General features: G+C 38.6%; 1 protein-coding gene across 1 annotated transcript in view; it reads left to right on the top strand.

Annotated features, from left to right (window-relative positions):
* Nucleotides 1-13,772, top strand: part of MACC1 (MET transcriptional regulator MACC1) — a 64,024-nt gene that overhangs the window by 33,731 nt on the left and 16,521 nt on the right. The window contains exons 2-3 of the mRNA XM_070424409.1: nucleotides 6,610-6,732; nucleotides 8,649-10,681. Coding sequence (XP_070280510.1) covers nucleotides 6,618-6,732; nucleotides 8,649-10,681 — 2,148 coding nt within the window. The 5' untranslated portion in view covers nucleotides 6,610-6,617. The remainder of the gene's footprint in view (nucleotides 1-6,609; nucleotides 6,733-8,648; nucleotides 10,682-13,772) is intronic.

Below are 13,772 nucleotides of genomic sequence, written 5' to 3'. Positions count from 1 at the left end.
AATGACCAGTGATAAACTGGTGGTGGGTATATACACTTCCAATCAGAAGATGCCCATCAGAAGATGCCCTAGCAGTGGTCGGCAAACTCATTAGTCAACAGAGCCAAATATCAACAGTACAATGATTGAAATTTCTTTTGAGAGCCCAATTTTTTAAACTTAAACTATATAGGTAGGTACATTGTTATTAACTTAATTAGGGTACTCCTAAGGCTTAGGAAGAGCCACACTCAAGGGGCCAAAGAGCCGCATGTGACTCGCGAGCCGCCGTTTGCTGACCACGGCCTAGGGTAACATCCAATGAGACCATACACACCATGATCCAGTAAATGCATCATACACACCAGGGAAACATCATCAGTTGGTTATAGTTCCTTGTGATCCACTCAGGCAGTCACATATACAAGGGAATGCCAACCTATTTGGTTAGGTTTGGCCTTAAGGAAATGAAGGAATCCACGTCTCCAATAATTGCTCTTCTGACATTTTAGCATTTGCTGTCACCTATAAGAGTTATAGCCTGTGCCAGGCTGGTGTGGCTCAGTGGTTGAGCATCAACCTATGAACCAGGAGGTTACAGTTCGATTCTTGGTCAGGGCACATGCCTGGGTTGCAGGCTCGATCCCCAGTGGGGGGCATGCAGGAGGCAGCAGATCAATGATTCTCTCTCACCATTGATGTTTCTATCTCTCCCTCTTACTTCCTCTCTGAAAACAATAAACATATTTTAAAAAAGAGTTATAGCCTGCATGGAAGTACTTTTAATAGTACATAGGTCAAGAGTTAAAAACAGTACAGATCATAGAAACATAAAGGAGATCTGAGGTATTCAAGGACTATTTGGAAATTACTTTGAACCTACTGGATAGCTAAAAATAGCAATTTTCACTATATACTAACCACCATAAACATGACTTCAAAAGAATACATTTTAAAGAAATAATTATATTAAACAGTATTGCTTCCCTGGTTATTATTTTGTAAACTCATGCCCCTCCCCCCCAAAATAAAATCTGAGATTTTTTGCTAATTTGTACACTAGGTGAATATTCTCAGTTATTTAAAGCCTAATTTAAACAGTAAACTAAATGAAAAGCAAAATTTTATTCATCTTTTTATGGAAAAAATAATGAATCATGTAGAATCAGAATAAGTTTGTTGTAAAAGGCATATTGTCAAGAATGTTGTCCCCAATTAAGTGAGTAGTAGACTGCTCTTTTACCACTTACTCATTCCAACAAAGACTGACTCATGCTTCTTTAGACAAAGTTTTAAACATTTCTATTTAGGACAACAGTTGCCACTGAGTATAAAGCTAATTGGGAGAAAACACAGGGAAATGATAAATGTGGTGGGCTATTTGCACCTGTGTAAACAAGCACTACCTTTCACAGGTGGGCCTTCTGGTCAAGGGCTTTCCTCTTATACCAGCTCTCCCTGTATTCATAGGAAAAAAACCCAGATTTAGGATGAGGTCCTGTGAGGTGTGTGTGTGTGTGTGTGTGTGTGTGTGGGTGTGTGTGGGTGTGTGTGTGTGTGTGTGTGTGGGTGTGTGTGTGTGTGTGTGTGTGTGTGTGGGTGTGGGTGTGTGTGTACATAAAAAGATTGGGAGAAGGAGACTAGTGGGAGCAGCCAGAGAATAGGGAGAAATCCACTTAGCCAGGGAAAGAAATTAACATGGGGGTTTTCAAAATGTGGTGCTCAAAACATGGCCCCCAGAACTACAGCATCACACCACTGGGTCACTTGTTACAAATGCAAATTCTTGGGTGCAAGATGAGAAACGCTGGGATGGGTCCAGCAAACGGTGTTGATCAGGCGCTCCAGGTGATTTTGGTACAGCTGAGATTTAGGACCACGGGCTTAAAGGACAGTGAAGATCTGCTTGGGTGACCAGAAAGAATTTTAGCTAATCATCAACTTGTGCCTTCGTTTCTGAGATGTTATGATTCTCCAGGATCATAGCTGCATAAGGTACCATTCCTGGTTTTTATGTGGGCGAGGATTCCTAACTATTTTGACTGGGTTATAACTATTTTTTACATCAAGGGTTGTTTGTCTCAAAGGAATCCTAGGTATAAATTTTCTTTCTGCTCGTTTCTCCACAAGAAATTCGAGTTTAGGTAGATCCATCTAAATTGGTTTTCAATTGAAAATGTACTTTCTCTTTTTGAACTATACTTTTGCATCTAAATTTTTTTCATATTTTATATTTATTTGCTTAATTTTGTTGAAGGATGTGAACTTAGTTTTCCTATCTCAAAGTTTTAGCTACCTACGGCGTCCTAAGGACTCTTAGATTTTGACATTATAGTTGGTAAAATCAACCACAGAATTTTGAAGATCTGCCAGGAAACTTGAGGTTTCAGTGCAAATTGCATATTGCATAATTCGGCTTTTCGCCCAATCTTTCCGTGTAGTTTCAACTATCAAAGGAAAAAAAACTGCTATTGCCCCATTTGATGTTTTAAAGTATGGCACCTTCTGAGATAAGTTTTGCATTTGCTTATTCATCATGTTTGGAAAATATGCCTTTTCTCTCCTTTTCTTTCCTCCCTTTTTCGTCTTCTCTTTATTTAATTTGCTCTTTATACCAAAAAAGGCTTGATTTCTTTTAAAAATGAAATAAACTTCTTGGAAGTAAAATGTCAAATACTTGAAAGATGAATATGACAAAAAAGAAGAGTCAACGTTGAAAGACATGTGGTTAACACATGAAGGAGAACAAGAAGTGAGGAAATTAGCATGAATGTAAATTTGAACTAGAAGGTGGTAGTCTCAGAATGTACTTGAGTCTGACAAGGGGTTACAATGTCCAGAGTTATAGCTCTATGGGGTAGCTGTACTGTGTATGAGTAATTATTTCTGAGTTAATCACTCACCAGCTGTTTGACCTTGTAGGTTATTTATGTCTCATTGCTGCTATTCATTTTTGCACTCTGTAAAATCTGATTTAAAAAAACTTTTTAGCAGGATATAAAATTAATATTCAGAAATTTGTTGCATTCCTATCCTATATAATAAAAGCCTAATATGCAAATTGACCAAACTGCAGAATGACCAGTGGGCAGGGGGCAGGGCCGGCGAGCGGGTGGCAGGCCAGCCAAGGAGGGTGCCAGCAGGCAGAGGGAGGGGACGGAGATTGGGGAGCAGCAGCAACCAGCAGTGGTGGATGGGCAATGGGGGCGGGGCTGGAGCTGCCCCCTGGTGGTCAGTGCACTCCCACAGGGGGAGCGCCACTCAGCTACAAGCCAGGCTGACAGCTGGCGAGTGCAGCGGCAGTGGCGGGAGCCTCTCCCACCTCTGCAGCAGCGCTAAGTATGTCCTTCGGGCGGCTTAGGCGCGCTCCCCTAAGCTGTTAGTTGGACATCCCCCAAGGCCTTCCAGACTGTGAGAGGGCGCAGGCCAGGCTGAGGGACCCCCTGAGTGCATGAATTTTCGTGCACTGGGCCTCTAGTACACTAATAATGAGTAACCAGAAGGAGAAATTAAAAAAAAAAAATCCCATTTACAATTGCATACAAAAGCATAAAAAACCTAGGCTAAGTTTCAGTTTAGTACTTTTAGTTGTGCTTTGATACTTTTAGTTGTAATTGATCTGTGTTCATAGTTACATGGTACTACTGTATATTAAGACACAATTTCTTTATCTATTCATATAACAAAGGATATTATGGTTGATTTCACTTTCCTGTTAATATAATATAATGAACACACTATGTATATCTTTTCTAATGAACATATAGAGGTTTTACTAGAACAAATAAATGGGATTGGAATTGTGGGTAGTAGACTGTAAGCATCTTTCCTAGACAATGCCAGATTGATTTCTATGCAGTTGTATCTATTGATACTTCCAATAGGAGTGTATAGAGTTCCCCTTTGCCTGACATCTTTGCCAATAATTGGTGCTGCCAGATTTAAATATTTTTGCACATTTGATTGGTACTAATTCTATCTCATGTGGTTTTATTTAGCATTTCCCTTATTAATAAATAGAGCATATTTTATTTATTTAGGGGTCATTGTGTTTAATTTTTCAGAGAAATGCTTGTTCAGATATTTTCCCTCCAAAATTTTTAATAATGTTTTTATTTTGCTTAGCGATTTGTAGAAATCTTGATATATTTTGGAATTTAGTCCTTTTTCCTTTTTTAGTCATATGTAATTGGTATATCTTCTCCCATTTTTTGCCTTTGAGGGTGAGTCTACTTCTGGGAGTATTCTGTGTGTTTAGTCTAATTCTGTTCCAATTTCATATTGTCTTACTCAGCACTTATTTACAATGAATGCTGGCATCTGTGGTATACATTACTTTTGTAATCTTCTGAATTATTTTGAATATTAACCCTTTGCTTTCTTTTTTTTCTTTTTTGTGATCTTTTTTATTTTTAGTTTTTATAAAATTTATTGGCATGACACTGTTGATAAAATTATATAGGTTTCAAGTGTACATTACTAGGCTATGTGATCTGTATATCGCATTGAGTGCCCATCACCCAAAGTCAAATAATCTTCTATCCCCATATATTTGGCCCCCTTTACCCTTTTGTACTCCCCCATCTCCCTTCCCTCTGGCAACCCCCTTCTTCTCAGTCTATGAGTTTCAGTTTTATATTCCACATGGGTAGGGTCCTAGGCCTGGCTGGCAATCAGGGCCAATTGGGGCCTTCCTTACCCCAAATGCCAGCTGCCGGCTGGGGGCCTTCCTTCATTCCGTGCTGTCTCCTGGTGGTCAGCGTACATCATAGTGAGCAATTGAACTCCAGGTCTCCTGGTTGAACTCCTGAGGGAACAATTTGCATATTAGGATTTTATATATATAGATAAGAGTGAAGTCATATGACTCTTAGCTTTTTATGACTGATTTCAATTAGCATAATATTCTCAAGGTATAATATATACATTTTAAAATAGCATAAGGACTTACAAACACACACACACACACACACACATATATATATGTCATATGTTATATACACACTAGAGGTGGGGTGCACAAAAATTTGTGCATTCAGGGGGGTGTCCCTCAGCCTAGCCTGTGCCCTCTCACAGTCTGGGACCCCTCGGGGGATGACCACCTGCTGGCTTAGGCCCGCTCCCCAGGGGATTCGGCCAAAGCTGGCAATCAGACATCCCTCTGGCAGCACGGGAGCCCTTGGGGGATGTCCACTTGCCAGTGGGGAGCAGGCCTAAGCTGCAGTCGTACATCCTTAGTGCCGCTGAGGAGGCGAGAGAGGCTCCTACCACCACTGCTGTACTGGCAGCTGTCAGCCTGGCTTGTAGCTGAGCAGAGCTTCCCCTGTGGGAGCACACTGACCACCAGGGGGCAGCTCCTGCATTGAGCGTCTGCCCCCTGGTGGTCAGTGTGTGTCATAGTGACCAGTCATTCCCAGTCACTCTGCTGTTAGGGCAGATTGCATATTACCCTTTTATTATATAGGATAGAGGCCTGGTGCATGGGTGGGGGCCGGCTGGTTTGCCCTGAAGGGTGTCTCAAATCAGGGTGGGGTTCCTGCTGGGGTGCCTGGCTAGCCTGGGTGAGGGGCTGATGGGTGTTTGCAGGCTGGTCAAACCCCCTTCAGGGTGGGGGTCCCCACTGGGGTGCCTGGACAGCCTGGATGAGGGGTTGATGGCTGTTTTCAGGCTGGTCACAGCCCCTTCAGGGTGGGGGTTTTCACTGGGGTGCCTGGCCAGCCTGGGTGAGGGGCTGATGGCTGTTTTCAGGCTGGCCAAGCCCTCCCCAGTGGGGACCCTCACCCCATGGAGGTTTGGCCAGCCTGAGTGAGGGGCTGATGGCTGTTTTCAGGCTGGCCACACCCCCTTTAGGGTACGGGGTCCCCACTGGGTTGCCTGGCCAGTCTGGGTGAGGAGCTGAGGGCCGTTTTCAGGCTGGCCATGCCCCCCGGCGACAGAAGCTCCCAGCCTCTCCTTTTTTTCTTTTTATTCTGGGATTTATTTACCTTGTATAATTGAAACTTTGTTGCCGTCAGTGGAGCTCAGAGCCGGCCGCAGCAGGCAGGAAGCTTGGCTTCCTCCATCACTGGAGCAACCAAGCCTCATGCTCGCTCCAACTCCATGGCTGACAGCCGCCATCTTGGTTGGGTTAATTTGCATATAGTCACTCTGATTGGCTGGTGGGCATGGCTTAAGGCATAGCAAAGGTACCATCAATTTGCATGTTTGTCTTTTATTAGCTTAGATAACATTGTGATTTTTTTTTTTTTTTTTTTTAGAACTGAATTGATGTGTAGAAGGATTTGGGGAAGAATTCCAGTTTTGTGATTTTTTTAGTCTTAGTCATCAAACAGGGAATGTCTATTGAAATTTGCACTTTGCTTTAAAAAAATTATCCTTGGGATTTTCATTATTACTTTTTTATAGGATTGCAAATGCATTTCTAGGTCTTCCTTTTTGCATTAATCCAGGATCTGAGTATTTTTCACTGAAGTGCTGATACTTATCTACTCTAACATCCTACCAGAAAGAGAGGACCTACGAAGAGTATTTTTATATGTAATTTTCTACTTACATATGTGTGATTACCTTGAGTTTGGTTTCTCTGCCAAGATGTATATGCTTACAAGTTGTCTATTTTTCACTTTGTAGGTGGAAAAATGTTAACCAGTGAAAGAGCCCATATTTGGTTAGGAGGAATTTCACGAAGCATATCTGAAGGAAATTTGATTGACATGGAAGCCCAAAAATCATCAAAAAATTGCAATATCACAGGTATGGGAATGAATAATTGCTGTGATGTTTTCATCCAGTACTAGCAGCTATTGCAAGTCTACCTCTGAAAAGTGCTACAAAAGATGAAAAGAATTAGAAAATTCCTAATTATCATAGAAATATTTACACTATCATTAACAAGAGCAAAATAGTGGAGGCAACAGATTACAATTAATATTACGAGGAGGCAAAATTCATTATTAAATGAGTGGTAAATATAATATCAGTAAATATATAATGAATTTGGGGGTTGAAGACATCTCTAGAGGTTGGAGTGAGCTATGAAATCTTTATAGAGCATAAAAGAACTAAATTTATCCTTAGAGGAAAAGTAGTTTTAAGAGTTATATGCGCCGAAACCGGTTTGGCTCAGTGGATAGAGCGTTGGCCTGCGGACTGAGGGGTCAAGGGCATGTGCCTGGGTTGCGGGCACATCCCCAGTGGGAGGTGTGCAGGAGGCAGCTGACCGGTGTTTCTCTCCCATCGATGTTTCTGACTCTCTATCTCTCTCCCTTCCTCTCTGTAAAAACTCAATAAAATGTATTTGTTTTTAAAAAAAGAGTTATATGTAACTGGTTTGATGAAAGTATAGAAATAGGAGAAATACAACTGTTTTTTTCAAAATGCATCTTCTAAATTTTAATATATGCCACTAATAACTTATTTCAATCAAGATAATAGTTCTATAAATATTAAAGTAAAAATCATCTGACAGTTACATATATATATATTTAATAAAAGAAAGTCTGACAGTTTACTTGAACTCATTTTTCTCTTTTGGCTGGCCTCTTGGCTTTCATTTTTCGCTAAAGCCGTACTAGCCACACAAAGTCCACAGAATCATTACCATTGTTTATTGAGAAATGACCAAGTCTGAGTAGCTCTTAACATAAAAAGGACTTCAATATTTGTGAGATATGTAGAAATTCTTTACAGTTGATATTTGACTATTTTAATGTGTTGCTGATTCTTAAAATACTCTCTTTTCAAAGTAATGTTTTTATTTCATAGTGGTAAACCTGTTCTTTGTAATGTTAAACTTGAAAATCAAAGCTGAATGAATTCCTAATCTGATGTTTATTGTATATGAAAATTTTAAAAAATATATGTTTATTGATTTCAGAGAGGAAGAGAGAGGGAGAGAGAGATAGAAACATCAATGATGAGAGAGAATCATTGATCAGCTGCCTCCTGCACACCCCACTTTGGGCATTGAGCCCGAAACCTGGGAATGTGCCCCGACTGGGAATGGAACTGACACCTTCTGGTTCATAGGTCGACGCTCAACCACTGAGCCATGCTGGCCAGGCTTTGATGTTATTAAAATTTATCAACAACGTTCTCAGGAAATAATCTGAAAAATGCATTGTCTTTTTGGCTTATTTTTTAAGTTATTTTAATTATTAACTGATATATTTGATATTTTTCACATATTGAGTATTATCAGAAAAGGAAAAAATTAATGAATAATTTATATATTTTGAGACCACCTATGTAATGTTTAGAAAAAAATCTGGGTAATTGACTAAATTATTCTGTTTGTTTAGAGGTTTTCTTTTGTGAAAGTCAAACACAAAACTATAAGGCATAAGTATATCTAGTCTGGGTCCTTTTGAAGGAAGTGTGTTAAGTTGATATCTAAATTGTTAAATATTTATTTATTTATAAATCATTATGTCTTAAGATAAAATAGCATGACATATGGTCAAAATGAACTGGTAGAACTAGTTCCATTTCCTCACAGCATGAAAAATTATCCAAATTTAACATTAATTTTGCAGTTCCTATTATACTGTCAATATAAAAGCAAAATAAAAAGTCTTGAATTTTTAATAAAAATTAATCTTGGTTGTATCTCACAATGACACTCACTTCTGTTTTTTCTTTGTTTTTGCTAAAATGCCACAAATGTCCAGACTCAAGTTTGCTTCTCAATTGGCCAGATGCTTTCACACTTCACAGCAATAATGTTTCCAAAGCTACAAATCCATTCTTGAATGAACTGTCTGCTTCTAACCCATTTTTGGATGATATAACTCAGCTAAGAAATAACCAAAAGAAAAATAATATTTCCATCTTGAAGGAAGATCCTTTTCTTTTTTTAAGAGAAATTGAAACTGGAAATTCTTTGGATACCTCTGGTGATGAACTTGATGTGCATCAGTTGTGTAGGCAGTCTTACTCAAGGAAATCAGTGAGATCTAAAAGTGTTTCAGAACTTTTGGACATATTAGATGACACAGCAAATGCCCATCAGAATATACGTAACTCTGACCAGATCCTGGAACACGACTTAGAATGGCTTCAAAATGATCGAGAGGCTTATAAAATGGCTTGGTTAAGTCAACGCCAGCTAGCCCGCTCCTGCCTGGATTTGAATATCATTAATCAGAGTCCTGGATGGGCCCAAACACAAGTTGCGGAGACTGTGGTAGTTTGTAAATTAAACCACCAAGGAGGGTCAGTACAATTACCTGAATCAGATATCACTGTTCATGTGCCCCAAGGTCATATAGCTGTGGGTGAATTCCAAGAGGTATCGCTAAGGGTTTTTCTTGATCCTCCACAAATGCTTAATCATGATCTTTCATGCACTGTAAGCCCACTGTTGGAAATCATGTTAGGCAACCTTAACACAATGGAAGCCATTTTGCTGGAGATGAAAATCGGGGCTGAAGTGAGAAAGGATCCTTTCAGCCAAGTCATGACAGAAATGGTGTGTTTACACAGCCTGAATAAAGAAGGCCCTTTCACAGTGTTAAACAACTGCTACATTTATAAAGACACCATCCAAGTCAAGCTAATAGATTTGAGTCAGGTGATGTATCTAGTGGTTGCTGCACAAGCTAAAGCTACTCAGTCACCAGCTGCCACCATCTGGGATTATATCCACAAAACCACCTCAATTGGAATTTATGGGCCCAAATATATCCATCCCAGTTTCACTACTGTTTTCACAGTTTGTGGACACAGTTATATGCCGGGAAAGCTTACAATCTCTGATATTAAGAAGGGTGGAAAAAACACCTCTCCAGTTGTGTTTCAGCTCTGGGGGAAGCATTCATTCTTACTTGACAAGCCACAAGATTTAAGTATTTCTGTTTTTTCATGTGATCCTGGTTTTGAAGTAAAGACAGAAGGAGAAAGAAAAGAACTTAAACAAAAGCAGTTGCAAGCAAGTCAAGTAGTTCATCAACAATTTTTATTTTCTTTAGTTGACTCCAGAAAAATGCACTTGTTTGTTTTCCAGGTTCAGTTGGGGCCTCCCAATGGTAGACCAGTGACACAGTTTTTTATCACTACACCTGATCCAGCCCCAAACCTAAAAAGACACTTAAGTCTGCCAGGTAATTTGCAGAAGGAGAGGGAAATCAAGTCTGCTCCTTCATTACCAGCAGTGTATGTTAAATACCCTACATTTCAAGACAAAAAATTAAACTTTACCAAATATGGAGTGACTCTGAAGACAGTGCTAAGACAAAACAAGATCGACTACTTACTTGACTATATCAAAGGGGACACAATAGCTCTTCTTGGAGAAGGTAAGGTAAAAGCCATTGGGCAGTCCAGAGTGAAAGAATGGTATGTGGGAGTCTTGCGAGGTAAGATTGGACTCGTACACTGCAAAAATGTCAAGGTGATTGCAAAAGAGCAAGTAATATCAATGTCAGATCGTGTCTTTACAACCAGGAACCTTCTTGAACAAATTGCCCTGCCCTTTAAAAAACTGACTTATATCTACTCAGTTATATTGACTTTGGTGTCAGAAAAAGTTTATGATTGGAGAGTTTTAGCTGATGTCCTGGGTTACTCACATCTGGCACTGGAAGGTTTTGAACGAACACATGCAGACAAAGAATCAGAAAAAGTTTCTTATGTTTTAAAGAAGTTAAAGGAAGATTGCCACAGAGACAAGAATACCAGAAAGTTTCTTTATGAGCTTGTTGTGGTGAGTATTGCTTGGTCACACTAATTAATTTACCATAGAAAACTTTATTAACTTGGTGATATTTATAACCAAACATATGAGAGAAGGAGATAAAAAATTCTTAGCATTCTCAAATAATTTGAAGTGAATTTACAATAAATATATATAGAGCTTTTCCTGCAAGACCATATAATTAGTTTCTTAGATCCAGAAACTAGTCCCATAGGATCATCTTTTAAAGGAAGATTAAAGTTTCTGTTTGTGCTAGAGCATAATAGTTAAGAGATTCTTTTTCTCTCCAAAATATTTGAATAACTCTTAAAATATCAGAAATTCCAACTAGATGAATGAGAGCAAACTGAAACAAAACTAATTAACTTGGCCTTTGCTATAGGTCTGCTTTTTAGTGGTTTTTAAAAAACATACAATCAATGTCCTTTACTTTAGCAGTTTAATATTCTTCTTCTGTATGTGATTCATCATAATGCCAAAATAATATTGCTTATTTTCTTCTTAATCCTTATGTTTTAGTAGAACTCACAGGATCATTTTTTTCTCATAATATTCAACCTAGTATAAGGCTCAGTGGAGAGTTATAAAGAAGATGATCAACTATTTTGCCTTAAAAAGAAAATTTGGTATTTTATAAAAATAAAAAAAAATCAAGAGCATACTTCTAAAAATTTCTAAAATGTGAATGTATAAATAATAATAAAAGTCTAATATGCTAAGTGTCTGGTCATCCGGTCATCTGTTCAACCAATCAAAGCATAATATGCTAAGGATATGCTAAGGCCGCTCAACCACTTGCTATGACGTGACACTCCAACCCCTAGGGGTCCAGCTGATGGGACTAAACGAGACAGGCTGGACATGCCCTGGAGCCCTCCCACGGTCCCTCCCCGGCTGGCTAACCTCCCACATCCCTTTCTGGCCCCAATCGTGTACCAGTGGAGTCCCTTGGCCTGGCCTGTGCCCTCTCACAATCTGGGACCCCTCGGGGGATGTCAGAGAGGAGTTTATTCAATGACATTAACAATAATTTATGTAATAAAGAAATAGGAATATTTAAAATATTTCTTCTCTTTCAATTATTTTGATGATTCTACAGTAATACTGAAAGGGTTAAATTTTAAAAGCCCCCTATGCAGTTGAATGTATAGTTTTATGGTGATGTGCTGCAGTATCACTTAATCTGGGCCATTTAGAGTCATTGGCTGATCTACAAGGTCAAAGCTGCACATATATTTTGCAGTAGCTCATTATCTCTCATAACTCATGTACTACATGAAGATTTGAATTGAAAATTGCTTTGTTGAACTTAGTGGCAAAAAATGTAATATTGGCCAAATGGTCTGAAAGTTTAAACCTGACTGTGTTGATGTATGATCATGAGTAGCTTTGGTGACAAACTAGACAGTGCTGGTGGAGGGCTTATTCAAGGATGTAGTTGCTAAAAACTCCCAGGGTGTCCCAGGGGAGGCTTCAGGATTTCCAAATGGAAGGGGCTTAGGTGTGGTTGTCTGACCAGAAGAAGATGGAAAATATGGTATAGAGACCACCTCTTGAAACTTAATTTGCAAATAAGTATACATTTTTCTTGGATTGTATCCTAATTTGGGGTAGCTGGATTGGAGCTGATAAAAATTGTGGGTTCTAAACTCTTTAGTCATCTCTAGACATTGAGACTGACTGTCCTTATATACTTGAAACTTGATACTCTACAAAGTACTTGAGCATCCGATTCAACTTTCATAATGATTGTAGGAAATTAGATGGGGTGTTATTAATGCTGTATTTATTTTTTAAATCATTAAATAGAGATACTTTTGAGATTTACCTAAAGTCCTGTACTATGTGGAACTGGTCTTTAAACTTGGGTTTTGCATTCTAAGTGCAGATTTTTCCCCTTGAAACAAGAAACTGAGATAAGCATTGCTAATCCCACTCCTCAGTTTAGTAAAAGAACCTTAGGGGCCTGATGGCTCAGTACTACTTCTCCCTGTAGTTATAAATCCTCACTATAAATGTATGGACTATGGACTAGTATAAAGACCATGGGTAATCCTTCTAATGGGAAAGAACCGTCTGTGACCTTACTTGGTCATTCATTTTTACTTATTGTTTTATAATGATAGACAATATTTTTAAGTGCAATTAAATGATGAGGGGCCACCCAACATTTTTTTTTCTTATTTGAACAAAAAAGAAATGTAGATAGATTTAATCCCATATTTTAAAAATATATTCAAGGCAAAAAAGAAACTCATGGACTTGTTTGAAATGAGTAATGATTGACAACGCTTAGACGCCTAATTAAGGAAGAAAGAGTCTGATGATATTCCATTTTGGATTATAGATGACTGAATGTTTTATCTTTAATACCTTGTGGTTTATATTAGGCACAATTACACTAGTGAGGAAGGGAGAGGGATAATTTTTTTAAAGTTATTATTATCAATAGCTTTGTTCAAAGTTGTGGTAGTGTCTCATTTACATGCAATGGCAGAATTCTGTGAATTTTAAATCACATTTTAATGAAGAATAGAATGTTTATTGGCACCAATGTGCTCGCTCCTCAGAGAAATACTGTCATCAATCCTCTGATAAGGAAAGGGATTATTTTTTGAAGAGTGAATTATCATTCCTGAATTGATCAATTATAGACCCTTAGAACCTTAGGATGTCTTTAGAAGTGTCTAGTTCAGTGATGGTGAACCTTTGAGCTCAGTGTGTCAGCATTTTGAAAAACCCTAACTTAACTCTGGTGCCGTGTCACATATAGAAATTTTTTGATATTTGCAACCATAGTAAAACAAAGATTTATATTTTTGATATTTATTTTATATATTTAAATGCCATTTAATAAAGAAAAATCAACCAAAAAAATGAGTTCGCGTGTCACCTCTGACATGTGTGTCATAGGTTCACCATCACTGGTCTAGTTCAACATCCTCCTTTTGCAGTTAAAGTTATTAAGAAACATATTAGTTAAGTGGTTTACCCAAGGCCCTATATTTAGCCACTGAGTTGGTCCTAAATCTCCTTTAATTTTGGTCCAGCTGTGTCCTCTGTACTTTGCTGGTTGGATTTGCTTAAAAGTAAATCAACT

This window comes from Myotis yumanensis, unplaced genomic scaffold (genome assembly GCF_028538775.1).
Source record: "Myotis yumanensis isolate MYYU_CA2020_CCGP unplaced genomic scaffold, mMyoYum1.0.hap1 SCAF_9, whole genome shotgun sequence".
NCBI classification, from domain to species: Eukaryota; Metazoa; Chordata; class Mammalia; order Chiroptera; family Vespertilionidae; genus Myotis; species Myotis yumanensis.
Note: the sequence above shows the minus strand (reverse complement) of the source record. Positions and strands in the feature narration are given on the sequence as shown.